The sequence below is a fragment of the Periplaneta americana genome, chromosome 7 (assembly GCF_040183065.1).
Source record: "Periplaneta americana isolate PAMFEO1 chromosome 7, P.americana_PAMFEO1_priV1, whole genome shotgun sequence".
In the NCBI taxonomy this organism is placed as follows: domain Eukaryota; kingdom Metazoa; phylum Arthropoda; class Insecta; order Blattodea; family Blattidae; genus Periplaneta; species Periplaneta americana.
In genome coordinates, this window is record NC_091123.1 from 23,297,142 (window position 1) to 23,317,905 (window position 20,764).

Below are 20,764 nucleotides of genomic sequence, written 5' to 3' on the forward strand. Positions count from 1 at the left end.
AAGGTTGCACTCGGAGGAATGGTGAATGGAAGAAGAGTCCAGGGCAGAAGAAGATATCAGATGACAGACGACATTAAGATACATGGATCATATGAGGAGACAAAGAGTAAGGCAGAAAATAGGAAATAATAATAATAATAATATCTCCGTTTGTCTCTATGGTGACAGTGAGTCCCTAATTCCAATGGTCTTTTCTATATGTGGAAAACTACGTATGAAAGAGTCTGGAGATTTGTCAGTCATGTTAAGTGAACTGTATTGGTACTCACATCAGCTAGGGAAGTCATGCAAAGAGGGCAGGCGAAGCTGTAGTCTAGGCAGCGGTCCAGGCACATCCAGCAGTAGGTGTGTCCACAGGGTGTTGTGACGGGCTGCCACAGCATGCGACAACACAGCACACAGTCGAAATCTGTCTGGTCCACCAGGGCTGGGTTCACAGGTAGCTCCAACACCTTCATATCCAACCCTGCGCCAGAAACAGGGTTGTCAAATCAGTTGCGGGAACAGTAGCTATGGATGGGGAAACAGTTCCACAATAACTTATTGTATTCGAATGTTTATCTGCCATATTCATGTTCCTTCAACCAATTTTAAATAGCTTCTTGTAAGATATGTCTCATTATATTGTAGAATTTGAAAGACAATGATGATGATGATGATGATGATGATGATGATGATGATGATGATTATTATTATTATTATTATTATCCTTTAGACTGGCCCATACATGATCAGAAAGCACTGAAAACTATCTACAGGGAGTGTGTAAACAATCCAGACAAAGATTCGAAGTAACGCTGGAGGGGGAGGGGAAGAAGGAAAGAAAATTCTCCTTCTAGGGAAAACTTATCCCTGGCTCGAAGAAGAGAATTAATTTCCTCTTCCTAAACTCCACATGCCTTTGCTCAGAAGAGAAAAAAATATTCTGGTTTTATTTTTTATTTATTTACTAGGCCAATGACTTTAAGTGAATTTGTATTTAAATAAATAATTTAATTACTTACTTTAACTCATAATAATAATAATAATAATAATAATAATAATAATAATAATAATTGTTAAGTTATACAGTGATCCAATATCTCGGTACATCAATACATAAATAACAGTTGCAACAACTGAACAGTGACTTAATTTTCGCCAAGACACCAGACAAGTAATTTTTTGACACAGACTGTCCTAATGATAATGTCACTTTTTAGTTCGTGGTGTTCTATTTTTGTTGTAAACATAGTGACGTAATTATTCTTCTACCTCTTCATCACTTCTGAATAGTTCATTGTCTATTTGTAATAATCTTTTATCTTTAAAACTAAAGAAAAAAGGTATTTTACAAACAACTTCAAATTAGTGTAACTTTGAAAATATTGAGATTAGGACAAATGTTTATATGAATTTTTTGCTCAGAATATCTTCGGAAATAAACTCCGTAAGTGACGGTAAATTCTCGTGAATCACCCTGTATAGTAGATCAGATGTGAATGGCAGCCGTGTAAACAGTAGAGCTTTCTTTGAGAGAGTTGCGGTGCTTTATTTTGACATGATATCATCAGCTTCGGTATAGTTTTCTCTAGAGATATTGCTTTTAGTAGACAGTGACTTAAGCTGATTACTCACTTTTAATCTTGTCCACTTCCTGGAAGATTCTGTCTAGCAGCGAATGGAGTCTTGTGTTCTCTTGTGGAACTGATGGCGTAATTGGACCTAGAGATGAAGATAGCCTTTGTGGTACCTGCAGCAGAGAACCATTATGATCAGTGTTAAAAGAAAACGTTAAGGAATCTTAAACCAAAACACCGTTTTAATAAGGAACAAGATACAAATATATATCACGATTGTTACACATTCTTTCTGAAGTCTTTTTACGCGTTTCAGAATAATTCAGATATTTCATCATATTGCCAATGATAATGCCCGTTTATACTTTATTTTCCTTGAACTATAAACTACTGCGTAGGCCTACATGACGTCACAAGTCGTACAGAAACATTGCTTCCCACAATGCGTCTGTCGTACACGTCAAAGTTCAAGGGCCACTAGCAGCCACAGCCGAATCCTAATGTTATTAGTAGTTAGGCCATGAACTGCTGTGACCACGCCCAATGACGCCGCCTCCTCTTGCTACGGGCATAAGGCAGCAGAAGTTGTAGGCTTATATAACATTTATCCGTGTTGTGCAGCCTCTCTCAGTAATATCTCGGCATTGAGAGCAGCTACAGACCTGTTCGATCACTAGTGTGATTTCTAATCGCGAGTTATGCAATATTAAAGTGATAGTAGACACGTACGATATACTTTGAGTGAGCCATAGTGAAAAATTTATAGAGAGCTGTGACTTTTCAGAACGTCGCTTCATATGAAGACAAAATATATTGCATACTCTTCATTAATTACTTCTCTTATCATAGACCCTTACTCTTCATTTGCAAACCGAAACAAAAAACAATCAAACCAACACAACTGTAGTTTAATTCCCAAGTTTGGGTGACGTATTCTACGTACCATGTATCCTTAATACAGCCAAGATTTTTTTATCCGAAATTTAAAATAATTCATGTGCATAATTCCCGGAGAAACTGATTAGTAGATAATAAATAAGTACAAAATTTGTCCAATAGTTTGGAGAAATTACTGTATACAGGGTGATTCACGAGGATTTACCGTCTCTTACGGAGGTTATTTCCGAAGACATTCTTAGCAAGAAAATGTTATTTAAAAATTTCTCCTAATCTCAATATTTTCAGAATTACAACTAATTTGAAATTGTTTGTAAAATACATTATTCTTGAGTTTTAAGCGTATATTAGAGATAAAGAATGAACTATTCAGGAGTATCATTTCTTTAATTAGCTAGAATTTTGAAGCTAAAAATGCGTTATGAATTCCACAGTTGCTTCGTACTGATTTTTTTTTTAAATTTTTAACTACAAAATTACATTTTCTTACGCATTTATGGTAACAATTTTTACAAATCACGTCAGTCTTTGTAAATTCTTTAAGACTATACATTAGGATGCGTAATTAAACTGTAAAGAATCAAGTTCCTAAAGTCGTATAATTTGTAACAATTTTTGTGGTAAGTGCGTAAGAATGATGTCATTTTTAGTTAAAATTTGAAAAACAAAATTTGTACAAAGCAATTAACAGCACATTTTTAGCTTCAGAACACTAGCCAATTAAATAAATGACACTTCTGAATAGTTTATTCTCTACTTGTAATATTTTTTACCCGTAAAAGTAAAGAAAAAAGGTATTTTACTAACAACTTCAAATTAACCCTGCGTTACTCATGTTATAAATATTCTCACCATTCCTCAGGTGGGGTTTCACAAACCCCATTTTAAATAACTAATATATTTTTCCGCAAGTTTCAGAAATCAGATAAACGCAATTAAATATACTATTCTTAGTTCACTTAAACAATTTCTTAAGTGAACTCTTCTGGATGTGATTGAAAGGTATACAGATGCACATAGTACACACTAGCTCCATCTCTTAGATTTTCGTTGTAATATACGCACCGGGGTTTACCACACCCCACCTGAGTAATGCAGGGTTAATGTAACTTTCAAAATGTGACTTTTTTATCAGAATGTCTTCGGAAATAAGCTCCGTAAGTGACGGTAAATCCTCGTAAATCACCCTGTGTATCATAGACAGAATGCTCGAGGCCAATTTTTCGTTATTACGGATGTTGAAAACATGCATTGCCACGAAAGTATCGAAATCGAGGTTTTCTCAGCAGCAAATTACTTCCCCTTATACATTATGTAATACGAAAGTAAAAGAGCATCACATTTTGCATTTGTGACTAATAGAAACTGTGCCATCTTTATAATAGAAACTAAAAAAAATAAATTGAAATACGTAAAAATAATTAAAAAAGCTACCTGCATGAAATCTTCTTCCCCACTGGAACTGTCCTCACAGTCGCTGGAGTTGAGAGTAGGATAAGATGCGGCAAGGAAGCGAGGTCTTCGCCCCTGGAGTGAGTACGGGGCTGGGACTCCGAGTGAATGGCAGCGGGTTCGGAACCCAGAGGGGGCGCCCACCAGAAGGCGGTGAAGGGTGCGCGTTATTTCGTGGCGCACGGTGCCCATGTCGTGGTGCAGAGCCACGCACAGCGAGAACGAGAGCAGCGCCTCCTCGTGCCTGCCCAGCGCGCCCAGCGCCATGCCTCGGTGGTAGTGGCCCTGCAACACAACAGCAGCTATGTCTTAAAACTGGTACAAGTTGATCAAAATTTAATTACCGACTTTAAAGGGGGTTTTGAGAGTCTACAGTTTGTACAGAATAAGTTTGATTGAATTTGTAGCATATACGATGGATTTGATCGAATCCACACTTTATACAGAAAGCCTGTCGAGTCTGTATTTCTTATAGAGTGAATTTGATCGAATCTGTATTTTGTACAGGCTGCATTTGGTCGAGTCTGTATTTTGTACAGGGCACATTTGCTCGAGTTTCTTTTTACAGGACAGATTTAATCGAATCTGTATTTTATACAGGCTGCATTTGGTCGAGTCTGTATTTTGTACAGGCCGCATTTGCTCGAGTTTCTCTTTTTTACAGGACAGATTTAATCGAGTCTGTATTTTGTACAGGCCGCCTTTGCTCGAGTTTCTCTTTTTTACAGGCTAGATTTAATCGAGTCTGTATTTTGTACAGGCCGCCTTTGCTCGAGTCTCTCTTTTTTACAGGCTAGATTTAATCGAGTCTGTATTTTGTACAGGCCGCCTTTGCTCGAGTCTCTCTTTTTTACAGGCTAGATTTAATCGAGTCTGTATTTTGTACAGGCCGTCTTTGCTCGAGTTTCTCTTTTTTACAGGACAGATTTAATCGAGTCTGTATTTTGTACAGGCCGCCTTTGCTCGAGTCTCTCTTTTTTACAGGCTAGATTTAATCGAGTCTGTATTTGTACAATCCGCATTTGCTCGAGTTTCTCTTTTTTACAGGATAGATTTAATCGAGTCTGTATTTTGTACAGGCCGCCTTTGCTCGAGTTTCTCTTTTTTACAGGACAGATTTAATCGAGTCTGTATTTTGTACAGGCCGCATTTGCTCGAGTCTCCACTTTTACAGGATAGATTTAATCGAGTCTGTATTTTGTACAGAGTGCATTTTGTCGAGTCTGTATTTTGTACAGGCCGCATTTGCTCGAGTTTCTCTTTTTTACAGGACAGATTTAATCGAGTCTTTTGTACAGGCTGCATTTGATCGAATCTGTATTTTGTACAGGCCGCATTTGGTCGAATCTGTATTTTGTACAGGCCGCATTTGGTCGAGTTTGAAGTTTGTACAGGTTATATTTGGTCGAGTCTGTATTTTGTACGGGATGGATTTGGTCAAAGTCTGTATTTTGTACAGAAGAGATTTGGTCGAATCTGTATTTTATAACTACGGGATGGATTTAGTCGAGTCTATTTTGTACAGGATGGATTTGGTCGACTCCATAGTTTATACAGGAAGAATTATATCGAATCTGTATTTTATACAGGATGGATTTGGGCGAGTCTATATTTTGTACAATACAGGATGGACTTGGTCTAATCTGTTTTGTATAGACTGCATTTGGTCGAGTCTGTATTTGTTCAGGGTGGATTTGGTCAAATATGTAGTTTATACAGGAAGGATTATGTCGAGTCTGTATTTTGCATCGTATAAATATTGTTTATGGTGGGTTTTGTCGAGCCCATAATTTAAACAGGACGCATTTGGTTGAACCTTTAGTATACACAATATGAGTTTAATCGAATAGAAAATTCATACCGAATTTGGTCGAGTCTGTAGTTCATACAAGATGGATTTGTTCGAGTCTTTAGTATGTACATTAATATAGAATGGATTTATTCGAATAGGAAATTCATACTGAATTGATTTAGCCGAATTTGTTGTTCACATAGGATGAATTTGGTTGAGTCTGTAGTAGCCTATACACACGACTTTTATAATGTATAATGTGAACAGCATGGATTTTATGGAATCTGACATTAATACCTGAAGGATGGATTTGGTCAGTAGAATCTGTAGTTTACACAGAACGGGTTTGGTTGAATCTGTGTTTAGTCCAGGATCGGCTAAATAAAATCAATTTAAATGCCAGATTTGCAAGCAAATAAATAATACTCCAAATATATTATATAGGCTATATAATTCAGATTACACCATAAACAAAATTAAGAAGTCTAAGAATATTTTACTTACTTTCCCCCACGACGGACACAGTCTAACAGCTGATTCAGCATCTTCTAGAGCTGCTTGGAATCTGTTCAGTCGGAAAAGAGCGTGGGATCGACTACTCAGGAGTAGATGATTGTTGGGAGCTGTGGAAAAAAGAGAAAACAGCTTACTTCTCTGACGTTATCATAAAGACACGCTGAATAGAATAAATTACGAAATATAAGACACTATTATGTAGACCTATATTTAGTCAATAATCTGAAGACTTCTTGGAACCTCAAAAGTGAACCAATGAAACATCATTAATGAGGCAATTAAGCCAGGAGATAGTGGGGTAGAGTGGCCAGTTCCTTTCCCTCTCCATTGCATATATCGCTGATAATAGCTTCACTAATCAGACTTAAGATATGCAACAATAATTGAAGAGTGTAATTCAAAAACTCGCTAGTCCATTTGGCCATTTTTAAGATTTATACATATTATAGCCTATGTGATTATGTTTGAGACTTCTATCATTGTATTTTAAGCTTGTTTTCTTCCAATACAACGCCAATCCTTGTCTAAAAATGTGTGTTATTGTGTATGTAACTTGAAAATTCGCTCATTCCGTAGACCGGTGGATAAAAAACTAGTCCAGTCCATGCATAAAAATGGACTTAACGCGTTTTGGAATCACAGTTTTCAACTGTTCTTCCTCTGACACATATCTTCAAACGAGATGTAGGCCTATTGCCTGATAATAGGTATGTTAGCCAGGGCCTCCATCAGAGGTAAAAACACTATTAATTACATACGAGTAAATTCTATAAATTTTCTTCAAAAGTTACAATTGCTGCAATAAAGAACAACTTTAATTAACTTCTTTAGACAGGAGATTTGAGGAAATCCCAATTATTATGTGTAACGTCTATATAGGAATTAGGAGGGAATAATAATAATAATAATAATAATAATAATAATAATAATAATAATAATAATAATGCATTAAACAGAATGTACTATTAAGAGGCAAAGTAAGAAATTGTTTTTAAACTACAGACAACTAACACTTAACTGATATTAAGCTGTATATAAGCACATTGGAATACCCCGTAAATATTATTGTTATTTTTTCCATCTGTATACGGATAACACCAACCTTGTATTAATTTTCTACAGTTACGCATGTATTGTGCACGCATCTGTTTCGTGTGTATATAATAAAATTATGTTGTGTATGAAAATCGTTCACATTGTTGAGTTTATCCGATATGACAAACATTTCCATGGCAACCGAAGTCGAATTTTCGTTTCACAAAAGCCTTTCATTTTTCTATTAATGTAGGTCGAATATAGACATTATATGTCAAAAATATGAAGCTATAAAAAATCAAGTTACATTACACGACTTTGAAGGTTCGTTTCATAACGAGAATGCTAATAGTGAACAGTTGGAGGACGCAATGAACCAATAAGGGTTGAAGTGAAAATGTTGTTCTCTTCATTTCCCCTCCACTTTCCTTTGCTCCTTTTCTTATTATTTCATTTTTTCCTGACTTACATTTTTCTTCTTTTAACGTGAGTACGTCTTTGTTCGAAGTACAATTGATGAGAAAATTTAACATTTTAAGAGTGACACAAAGTTTAATAAGTCTTCGCTAGATGCTGCACATGTCAAAGCGTACGTGCTACCATCTATTGAGTACTGTGTAATCTACTTGTAAGTAAACAAGCAAAGGGCATTATCTAACAAGTAACTATGGTTATTTGCATATAATCGGATAATACAATAAAAAAATAAATATATAAATGGATCTCCTATCATTTTTTTCCCTGTATTCTTTAATTTTCTTTCGTTCTCTCTTTCTTTACTCTCCGTCAATCATTCTTTCTTTGTGCTCAATTTTATTCTAATTTCTCACTTACAGCACTGTTATACTAACTCCGCCTTTTGATGTAGGTGCAATGGACCCAACACTGCCAAGCGGTCAGGAATAATATACATATTTAAAGCGCTTCTAGCTACATTTATCCTGGTGTATTCAATTATTCTTTCCCCTCCTCTCAGCTCCCTTGTCTCTTCTTATATCATCTCATAGTCTCTTCTCCCATCCTCTCATGTCCTCCCTCACTTCTTTCTCCCCTACATTCCTAAACTTTATCCTATCGTATTGAATTTCTTTCCATTATTTCCTTCTATCTATATAGAATAGAGATGGACATCGTGCCTCACTTGAGAATTTTTGCCTCACTGACCTTTACAGAGCTTATCGCTCTGAGTGATATCACCTTCACAGTCCCCGTCCCTCCCTCACGCAGCTCCTAGGCGTGGGCAGGTTCTATATCAGTTTCATAAGCAATATCAGTGATGGCATAATGGCATTATCAAAGCAGTGTGTACGCGTTAGAAAACGATTATTTCATGAGAAATGGGAGGAAGAGTTTTTTTTGCTGTTTAGAAGGGGAGAACATACGATGTACGTTATGCTCGAAAATCCTATTAGGCATTAATAAATTTAATATACAACGACATTACTCCTTATGTCATAAAGAACATGCTGAATTAGAAGGTAAGACAAATTAAATGTTATTTTTCGTACTATTCCGAAGAAAATTTATGATCTTAACATTTGCGTAGTATACTAAATACGACATTATACCTTAAACACGCTGCATTAAAAGGTACGAGGAATTAAATGTTGTTTGTACGTATTATTTCCAAAAGAAATTTATATAAAAAAATCAAATGTGCGTAGAAAACGAAATATGATTTTCTGAAATTATTTTAGGTCGAGAACGTGCAAATCTATTAAGTAATCTTGATAAACGCCAGAATATTCAAGAAAATAAACGTAGACAATGTGATAGAATATTATTGGCTAGTTACGCAATTTCTCGCCTGTGACTTAAATCAATTCAATGATGGAGAAATAGTAAAGAGGTTTATGATTAAAGCTGCCGAATTAATTTGCCAAATTGAATAAAAGTTTTCGAGTCTCTCACGTTAACCAAGCGCTTTCCTAATAATTCGCCACTGACCGCCTTAGCGATTACGATAAGGTGACGCAGGTCACAGCAGTTTATATTTCCCATCCTACTCTGCAGTCTCCTCTCCTAGTAAACAAACTATTTCAAATCGAGTGCCTCACGTAACCGAAAATTGTGCCCATGTATGATATGGAGAAGAATATTGAACTTCAGCAATAGAAATGATAGGCGTTGCTTTCGTAATGATTTTAGGGAGCTTCATCCCATGTCAACTCCCACTCAAATATCACGCTGGAGATGTGAAACAAGAGTGGCGAAAAAAAATAGACACGAAAGTAAAAGGTTTCTTTGTGCAGATTCATATTGAACGCGTGACGTAAGTTCATTACATAAAGGGACCCGCTTGTTCTTCTCTGTGCTTATCGATGTTGGGCAATCATACATAATCCGTGCTTCCAGAGCACCATTGCATCGAATCAGACGGGCCATTTCCCTCTGACGTCATATGCGCAATGTCTTATGTTAATTGATGCTAACTTGTCAATTGTGAATCCCTGTTAGGTCATCCTATGCTTTACATAACACATTTCCTGCAATAATCCTTCAGAGTACGGCCGGTCTCTAGGCTGCTTTCCATGTAGAAGCCTTCATACGCGTGCCGAGAACGTTCTGTCATCTTTGGGTACCGTTTGTTTTTCTAATATCAGTGAAAAAATCGTCATAGAAACAGAACAGCTGAAAAATTAAGACAATTATATAAACACGATAAGCATTATGTGTATTATCCTCTTCACTGAAAGCATATAATTATTTATTATGTTGTTACCTTACTTACTTACTTACAAATGGCTTTTAAGGAACCCGAAGGTTCATTGCCGCCCTCACATAAGCCCGCCAGCGGTCCCTATCCTGTGCAAGATTAATCCAGTCTCTATCATCATACCTCACCTCCCTCAAATCCATTTTAATATTATCCTCCCATCTACGTCTCGGCCTATTTTATTTAATAACTTTCTCCATTCTCCTATAACTTCATCCCGTTTAGCCCCAAATATTTTCCTAAGCACCTTATTCTCAGACACCCTTAATCTCTGTCCCTCTCTCAAAGTGAGAGTGCAAGTTTCACAACCATACAGAACAACCGGTAATATAACTGTTTTATAAATTCTAACTTTCAGATTTTTCGGCAGCAGACTGGATGATAAGAGCTTCTCAACCGAATAATAACACGCATTTCCCATATTTATTCTGCGTTTAATTTCCTCCCGAGTGTCATTTATATTTGTTACTGTTGCTCCAAGATATTTGAATTCTTCCACCTCTTCGAAGGATAAATCTCCAATTTTTATCTCAGGTTGCGGATAGAGGAGACGGCCTCCAGATATGGAGGGTAGCTGCGAATATATTGAATAAGCAGTCGTGGACAGCCGATAAGGGGTGGTCCTCCAGCTTGGGGGTTGGGCGAAGGGCTAACAACCCATCACCGTAAAAACAGCTTGTTACGAATCCCTACAATATGTTGTTACCATTATCAGTAATAATAATAATAATAATAATAATAATAATAATAATTATTATTATTATTATTATTATTATAATAACAATAGCAATAATAATAATAATTTACAATTTAAGTCTGGTATTATGAATGATGATATAAATAATGTTAATTTAACAGACGACTGTCAATTGACACAGGCCTACTACATAACGTGAAATGAGTAATATATCCGTTTTATTTAAACTATGAACTTCTGACATTTTTTCAAGCTATATAAAAAGAAGAGTGAAGAAGATATTGCAATAAGAAAATGTATATATATTTTTAAGTATATTTATGCACGCTTTAACATCTGTGGTCATGTCGCGTGTTTAGGATCTTTGGGTATACCACTAGGCCGTTTTTACAATTGTTGAGGTCCTGTTTCTATTGTGTATTGTAGATGGCATGTGTTCATGTAACGGACTCTAGATTTTGATTTATGTTTATGATATTGGTGATTGAGGCGGTGATGAAGCACGGCATGTAAATTTCCAAGCCGCCATTTGCCTTTGTGACTGAGGGAAACCATGAAAAACTCTAATCAGATTGGTCGGCCACGAGGTTTGAATCCGGGACCACCCGAATGCGAGTCTCAAACGCTACCGTCTAAGCCAACTCGCTCGGTTGAGTAATTTTATCAACAGTAATCTCACTAGACGTTTTGATTTATCTAGAGAAAATCAAAGCTCGAGTGGGATTTAATTGACTATTACACGATTAGAAGAAAGTATATAAAGATTAGAAGTAACGAAGTACTCCAATACAATAAAATATTAATTGACTTACGAAAATACACTGTCTTCAAATGTATTATTGTACCATCTCAACATTACAAATATCACGCTAGATTCATGCTAGATGGCAGAAGTGTCTTTATACAGACACTGTAATGATTACTATTCAATAAATCTTAATATTAAACAATCTCTGATACGTGACTATCCATAATATCATATAGCAGAAGTTCTTTTTATCCTCTCAGAGCAGAAGCTATAACATAACCTAACTAATATACACAAGTGTTAGAAAAGTTTTAATTAACGACGATGACATAAAAAATAAACATGAATAATTTTAAAAGGAATAATTATTGAATGTACAATTTTCAAATTTGAATGTGATTGGTGGTTCAATTGATGTTGTATTGGACGTGTGCGTAATAGAAGTGGAACTCGTTGATTTAGGCCTACATGGTGTATTCAACTTATTCAGGATTTCCGAATGAATAATTTTAAAAGGAATAATTATTGAATGTACAATTTTCAAATTTGAACGTGGTTGGTGGTTCAATTGATGTCATATTGGACGTGTGCATAATAGAAGTGGAACTCGTTGATTTAGGCCTACATGGTGTATTCAACTTATTCAGGATTTCCGAATGGTGCTCTTCATTTATTTGTAAATAGGATTTCAGAAGATGCATAGGTATGATCAGTGATTTTTATTAATTCTTGTTCTTGAATGCCAATACTGCTGTGCATCGACTGGAGTGGTTTGTAATTTTATATATATATATATATATATATATTTTGACGTCCAGACCAGCGCAGTTTCAAATGTTGGCAAACAAAGAAACAAATGCTAGGGACGCGATAAAATTAAACAAATGCTAGGGACGCGATAAAATTAAACAAATGCTAGGAACGCGATAAAATTGTGCGATAAGCAGCCATGATTGGTTGAAATACGTCCTTTCGTACCGTTTTATTGGTCAAAAGTAGTATGACGTAGTAAGAGTGTAATAGTCAACAGTAATCTCACTAGACGGTTTGATTTATCTAGAGAAAATCAAAACTCGAGTGGGATTTAATTGACTGTTACACGATTAGAAGAAAGTATATAAAGATTAGAAGAAATAAAGTACTCCAATACAATAAAATATTAATTGTCTTACTGAAATTCTATTTCACGAATATTCTTCTTCTTCTTATTTGGTATTACAGCCCAGGTGGGGCTTAACCTCCTCTATGGCTCTCTTCCATCCTTCTCTATCCATCGCCAACTCCCTCCAATTCCTTATTCCTAATCTATTCACATCCACTCGTACACAGTTCCACCATCTTGTTCTCGGTCTTCCTCTTAATCTGGTTCCATCTGGGTTGTTATTGAAGACAATCTTCACTTTCCTTGTTGTTTCCATCCTTGTGACGTGTCCCAACCATCTCAGTCTTTGACATCTTATGTGCGCCTCCAAATCCGATTCCTTGTACAGTTCGTATATCTCATTATTATATCTGGCTCTCCATCCATCCACTGTTTCAATTGCTCCGAATATCCTTCTTAAGATTTTCCTCTCAAATACTGCTAGTTGTTTGCATGTATTTTTATTCAGAACCCATGTTTCTGTACCATATGTTATAATGGGTCTTATTAGGGTTTTGTAAATCTTGATTTTGATTTCTCTAGATATTATTTTATTTTTAACAATTGGTAAAAGTGAATAATATGCCCTGTTAGCCAGATTTATTCTTCTTTGTACCTCATTCCTTAGATCATTATTTGCTGTCAATATTGATCCGAGATATGTAAATTCTTTTACTTTTTCAAACTTATATGTTCCCATTTTAACTTCCTTCACTTGATCATTTTGTCTTTTGGTGACTGACATAAATTTAGATTTCTTTGTATTTATTTTAAATCCCAGCTTCTGAGTTTCCTTATCCAATGCTATCAAGGCTTCTTCAACGTCTTGTATCCTTCTTCCGGTGATGATGACATCATCCGCATAGCCTAAAATCTGTTGTGTCTTATTAAAAATAGTTCCATTAATTTGGACTTCTATTTCACGAATATTAACTTCACCAAAACATTTGAACACTTTCAGTTGATTGTCTATGCTGTAAATAAATGACGATCACAAAGCATATTTTATAGTACCGTAAAGAATTTGCAGTTTGAAATGTTGGCAACCAAAGAAACAAATTCTAGGGTAGTTATAAAAACAAACAAATGCTAGAGAAGCGATAAAATTAAACAAAAGCTAGGGAAACGATAATATTATGCGATAAGCAGCCATGATTGGTTGAAAGACGTCCTTTCGTACCGTTTATTGGTCAAAAGTAGTATGACGTAGTAAAAGTATAATAGTCATGCTTAAAAATCCGAATAAAATTAAATGAAACAAAAATAAAAACATGAAAATATGATGATAATATGGTGCAATATGTAGAAGAGAGTTAAAGGAATCCTTCCGCTGCCTAAAGCATTGTCCACTCTGTTTATACACTGTCTAATTCAGTCAGGCATGATAATTTCTTCGCTGGTGCATTGTTACATTCAGATGCGATTTCTTTACTGTTACAATGGGCGTCGACTCCAGGGGTGCAGCTGGGGCTGTTGTCTCCACGCTGGTTTGAGTACGGGGGCGGAACAAGCCCTTTTGCTCCAGTGATTTTTTTTAAACAATGTCCGAACATGTTATGTGAAATACACGGAAAGAGAAAGGATGGAATCAGGTGGCACGGGTTCGATTCCCGGTCGGGGAAAGTTACCTGGTTGAAGTTTTTTCCGGGGTTTTCCCTCAACCCAATATGAGCAAATGCTGGGTAACTTTCGGTGTTGGACCCCGGACTCATTTCACCGGCATTATCACCTTCATTTCATTCAGACGCTAAATAACCTAAATGTTGATACAGCGTCGTATAATACCCCAATAAAATTTATAAAATAAAAAGTTGTTTTCATTAATATTTTTAATATATTTAGAATTTGTCTATTTTACTGATTTATTTAATATATAGGCTGCATAATAATATCAAAATAAAAAAAAGGCAAAATAAGGCATTAAACCTTAAAATAGGCAAAAAAAAAAAAGGCAAAATAAAAACTGGTCCTATCGTTCCGAAATTTGTGGAAACATGTTTTCCTCTATTAAGGGGAGGCAGAGGTGAATATTTCAAAATCCACAAAATTTATCCGATTTGTTTGAAATTGATCATGGATACTAAGTATGTTATTAGTAATGGACATACCAAGTTTCAACTTTCTAAGTACAATAGTTCTGTAAATGTTAATAATTTTATAAAACTTTATATCGTTTGATATAAAATGCTCCATGCACCATATTTTAAGAAATTTTCAATATTTCTTTTTATTTATATGTTCAGAGAAGGTATATAAATAATGATAAGTATTAGTTTATTATGGGAATAATATAGTAATACAGTTATCTTGGTTTTAATTTCATACTTTTGATGGGCACAAAATCAAAAACTAACATCGGAGTATGAAAATAAAGATAATAAAGATGGAAAAAACCAAATGTTTATTTTTTACTTCAGTTTTTGTTCAAAATTTCACCTCTGCCTCCCCTTAAGCTCTTTCGCATATCTACCCAGATAAAACATGCATTTTGCCTAACTTCCGAGCTCTATTAGGCTAATGAGGGAGATTCTGCACCATGATAATTTAATTAAAACCGATAGATATGTTAATACATTATAAGACCTATACATGTTCACTATTTTTGTCTTACTTTGAGGGCTCAGCAGAAAGACAAGAGAGCGGGCTACTCCTTTCTCTGGGAAAACAAATCGTTCACCGTATACATACACATGTATGTAGGAATGTATGTATAGGCGTGCACAACGACTTATCACATGTGATATTAGCATGAATACAATACTTGTTACTTTCACTTTGAAGACCCTGCAGATATCAACCAATTTTCGCGATTCACCGAGAAAGAAACACGATCAGATATGCTAATGATAAGTTGGTACAAGCGTTGAAGTATTCCAGTTCCGCCCAGAGTTGACGAACTGTTATGTAATGATAGGGGCTGATTCTAAGTTGTACATGCATCGGTATAATAGTCTATTACAATATATCAAAATGAAATACAAACATAAACAAGAAAGTGGCAGCTATACTATTCAATAGATGCGGATTATCATAATTAATCTTTTAAAAGTAAAAGGATCGTTGAGGTTGCAAAGATGTTAAGGGGAAATAATAAAAATTTTTCAAAATATTTTAATCGAATATTTCACTTTAGAATGTATATTTTCATACCTCAAATGAATTTAGTTCAAGTCTGATTATAAATATGTTTAAACAATTTAATTAAGGAAGAAGAGCTGTCAAAATTATTTTTTCATTAAACAATTCTTTTTTACAAATTTCTGATTATAAATCTAGTAACTTTTACTTCTAAAGTTGGCTCCATGAAGTCACTAAATGAATGTAACGGAGGAGAATTTTAATAGGTATGTATTACATAAATATTCATTTTATTTTCAAATCCATTTTTTGGTAAGTTTATTTTTCTTCATTCAACACAAACTTTTTTTGTGCCAAATACAGTCTGATCCGTTTGGGTATTAATAATATAAATTTATTACTATTAAGCTATTATGATTTTAGGAAAAATTTCTTGCTGGTTATATTATGATTAAAAGATGGGAGTTTCCATATATAACAATCAACAATGCATAATCGGAAAGGACAAATGAAAATCAACAGCAGGCACAATGTGTTCTTTGGTATGTTAAATTTGAGAATCTTAAAAGAGTTTAAAGGAAATTTCGACGTGAGTATGGTGTGCGTAATGTACCTAAATAGGATTCCATAATGTTGTGGTATCGAACATTTGTAGAAACAGGTTCTGTGTTAAAAAAACATGCAGGAGGTCGCAAGCGGAATCAATACGAGAAGCAGCTATCTCTTGGTTTGGCCCCCAAACTCCCCAGATCTAACCCCTCGTGATTTCTTCGTGTGGGGTTTTGTTAAAGACATTGTCTATTCACAGAAACCCAGGAACATTGATGATGTGAGAGTAAAAATTACTCAAGCTTTTCAATAAATCACCCCTCTTATGTTACAACGGACATGGGCTGAATTTAATTACCGTTATGAGTTGTGCAGGGTGCGCAATGGGGGTCATGTTGAGCTCTGAGGAATCTCCCATCTTTCATTGTTGTATGCACAAAATATTAACAAATAAAGTTCAATAGTAAATATTTTACGTTTTTTTTATTTTATCCATAACCATACGGATCACCCTGTATTATTATATAGGCTATATGAGTTATTAAAAGAACAAAACGGATTTAAAAAATGTCGTTCATGTATAGATAACATGTTTGTGATTAAATAACATGAAAAGAGGAGTATTCAGCAAAAATCTGCCCCAAACATAGTCTTCGTCACATATTACATTCTGGCACGTATCTGTGACTCCTACACAGGAAGACGACATTCTAACCCCCCACTTACGTAGGCTGATCTCATATTTTATTATACTCTTGGTAGTTTGAGAATATTACGTCGTGTTATTAATTACGTAAAAAATCAACAGAAACGTGGTAGAATTACTGTATACATCACTTTATTTCATTGGAAAGTTGGAATATGTCCACAATAAAAAAAATTCAGTCTTTGATGCAATATTTATCTATACGAACTCATTTGCTATTAATAAAACTGGTTACCTTATTACTCCGTTACCTTAACCCTGAAATGTCCAATTTGTGGACCCTTCACTATGGTCGCCACTGCCATCTTGACTATTACGCCCCACACCATTACTTAACAATTCTTGTTTAACGGCTTTTGACTAAATCTTTCAGCAGGCTCCTTATGTAACACCTGATCAATTAAGTTGTTGTATAAAAACCTGTTTTATATTCTTCTGCTCTGCACGTTCCACACAAAGGAATCTCACTCGTATTATCTTTCTTGCTACGACGTTTGCCAGTTCATTATAAATGGAAAACATCAGAATAATACTCCCATAAATAAGATTATAGCACGTTAAATAATAACACAAGCCACAAAAAAGTAATTTACATAATACACATATACCGAAACGCATGAAAAATTTTAACTTTCAAGACTTTGTAGTTAGCATTCACTGACTATGAGAAAGCTTGTGACCTAGTCAACAGCAAAAATTATACCACAATGGAATACAATAAAAGAGAATCACCTAATCACCTAATAAACCAAATGCGCATATTTTATTAAAACGTACAACTAACAAAAAAAATATAATAAGATAACAAAAGGAATAACAATAGCTCGAAATTTATATCAACGATACAGTTTATCACAGACATACGAGGGGGATCCAGGAAATAACGACCGTTTTGTTGTAATAATTAAAAAATATATATTTATTTGAAAAAAACAAAGTCTGTTACATAACTGAAGCTTCCTTTACTTCTCTACATAATCACCACCTACATTTAAACATTTGTCGTATCTGTTCACTAGCTTTAGAATTCCCGTGTTATACTCCTCTGCCGCCAGTTCATTAAGCCAGGTGTTCACTGTCTTCAACTCTTCATCACTTCCAAAACGCGTACCACCCAGAAAGTCTTTCAGCTTAGTGAAAAGGTGAAAATCGCTAGGAGCAAGGTCTGGACTATAGGACGGATGATCAAAGATTTCCCAACCGAATTGATCCAGCAATTCTCGAGTTGAAGCAGCAGTGTGCGGGCGGGCACAGATTTTGTGGTAGCCAAGATGTTGCGACACAATTTCACCAAGCAAAGAACGAGAAATGTCAGGAAAGGCAATATGCAATTCGTCGAGTGATGTGCGCCTGTCGTGCAAGATTCTGTCGTTCACTTTAGTCTTCAGGTCTTCTGTGATGAGTGATGGGCGTCCGGGTCGAGTTTCATTGTGGATATTTGTTCGCCCATTGTTGAACATTTCGCACCATTTTCTCACATTTCTTTCATTCATTACAGTATCACCATACGCTTCTTTCAATTGCCGGTAAATTTCTGCAGGTTTCAAATGTCGGGCATTCAAAAATCGAATCACACTCCTCACCTCACAGTCGACGGGATTATCAATCACGTCGTTCATTTTGAAATAACACAAAATGCACAATGGCGACTTGTTGCAACCAGTACTCACAACATTATGAGAACACATGTTAAGGAAGCCAGTTGACCTTCAAACAAGGAAGGGGAGTCAGCTGCGCGGCGGGTATGCGCGAAAGGTCGTTATTTCCTGGACCCCCCTCGTATTATTCTGATAAGCCAAGTAAGGGTATTCCGTATACTCGGAATATATAATATAAAAGGATCCAGACACGAATTCACAAGTGGCCAATCAAAGCAAACAACTCCCCAGGGGCCACTCGCTACAAAGAATTCTCAAGCGCCGCTCGCAAAAGCAACTATCAAGCGAACATCGACAGCAAAGAAATTCCCAAAGCGACCACTAGCAGGAATAAACTCTGAAGCTGTCACTCACAGCAACGAACTTTCAAGCGGCCATTCGCAACAAGAAATTCCCAAAAAGCCACTCACAACAGCTAAATCTCAAGAGATCACTCACAACAAGGAACTCCAGTCACTTGTAACAGCGTACTCTCAAGTGACCACTCACAACAAATAATTCCCAAGCAGTCACTCACAACAGCTCTCAAGAGGTTACTTACAACAAGAAACTCTCACGCAGTCACTCGCAACAGCGAACTCTCAAGCGATAACTTACAACAAAAAAGTCCCAAGGAGCCACTCGCAACAGCTGACTCCCAAGAGACCACTCACAACAAGGAACTCCCAAGCAGCCACTTATAACAGCAAACTCTCAAGCGACTAATCACAAGGAACTCTCAAGCAGACACTCACAACAGTGACTTCACCAGCTACTACTCACAAGGAACTCCCAAGCAGACACTCGTAACAGTGACTTCTCCAGCTACTACTCACAAGGAACTCTCAAGCAGATACTCACAACAGTGACTTCTCCAGCTACTACTCACAAGGAACTCTCAAGCAGACACTCGCAACAGTGACTTCACCAGCTACTAGTCACAAGGAACTCCCAAGCAGACACTCGCAACAGTGACCTCTCCAGCTACTACTCACAAGGAACTCCCAAGCAGACACTCGTAACAGTGACCTCTCCAGCTACTACTCACAAGGAACTCCCAAGCAGACACTCGCAACAGTGACCTCTCCAGCTACTACTCACAAGGAACTCCCAAGCAGACATTCGCAACAGTGACCTCTCCAGCTACTACTCACAAGGAACTCTCAAGCAGATACTCACAACAGTGACTTCACCAGCTACTACTCACAAGGAACTCCCAAGCAGACACTCGTAACAGTGACTTCTCCAGCTACTACTCACAAGGAACTCTCAAGCAGATACTCACAACAGTGACTTCTCCAGCTACTACTCACAAGGAACTCTCAAGCAGACACTCGCAACAGTGACTTCACCAGCTACTAGTCACAAGGAACTCCCAAGCAGACACTCGCAACAGTGACCTCTCCAGCTACTACTCACAAGGAACTCCCAAGCAGACATTCGCAACAGTGACCTCTCCAGCTACTACTCACAAGGAACTCCCAAGCAGACATTCGCAACAGTGACCTCTCCAGCTACTACTCACAAGGAACTCCCAAGCAGACATTCGCAACAGTGACCTCTCCAGCTACTACTCACAAGGAACTCCCAAGCAGACATTCGCAACAGTGACCTCTCCAGCTACTACTCACAAGGAACTCCCAAGCAGACATTCGCAACAGTGACCTCTCCAGCTACTACTCTCAAGGAACTCCCAAGCAGACATTCGCAACAGTGACCTCTCCAGCTACTACTCACAAGGAACTCCCAAGCAGACATTCGCAACAGTGACCTCTCCAGCTACTACTCACAAGGAACTCCCAAGCAGACACTCGCAACAGTGACCTCTCCAGCTACTACTCACAAGGAACTCCCAAGCAGACATTCGCAACAGTGACCTCTCCAGCTACTACTCACAAGGAACTCCCAAACAGACATTCGCAACAGTGACCTCTCCAGCTACTACTCACAAGGAACTCCCAAGTAGACACTCGCAACAGTGACCTCTCCAGCTACTACTCACAAGGAACTCCCAAGCAGACACTCGCAACAGTGACCTCTCCAGCTACTACTCACAAGGAACTCCCAAGCAGACACTCGCAACAGTGACCTCTCCAGCTACTACTCACAAGGAACTCCCAAGCAGACACTCGTAACAGCGAACTCTCAAGCGGTCAGAGACACGAACCCATACAAGCATCCAGACACAGAAACACTCAAGAAAGCACTCACATGCACGCCTCCTCAAGTACGTAAGCTCAC

At 36.8% G+C, this 20,764-nt stretch overlaps 1 protein-coding gene across 1 annotated transcript in view; it reads right to left on the minus strand.

The window, feature by feature from the left end:
• Window positions 1-20,764, minus strand: part of LOC138702979 (LON peptidase N-terminal domain and RING finger protein 3) — a 150,976-nt gene that overhangs the window by 15,579 nt on the left and 114,633 nt on the right. Inside the window, exons 2-5 of the mRNA XM_069830428.1 lie at window positions 6,205-6,323; window positions 3,891-4,193; window positions 1,618-1,732; window positions 270-466 (exon numbers count right to left, since the gene is read on the minus strand). Of these exons, the coding sequence (XP_069686529.1) occupies window positions 270-466; window positions 1,618-1,732; window positions 3,891-4,193; window positions 6,205-6,323 (734 nt within the window). The remainder of the gene's footprint in view (window positions 1-269; window positions 467-1,617; window positions 1,733-3,890; window positions 4,194-6,204; window positions 6,324-20,764) is intronic.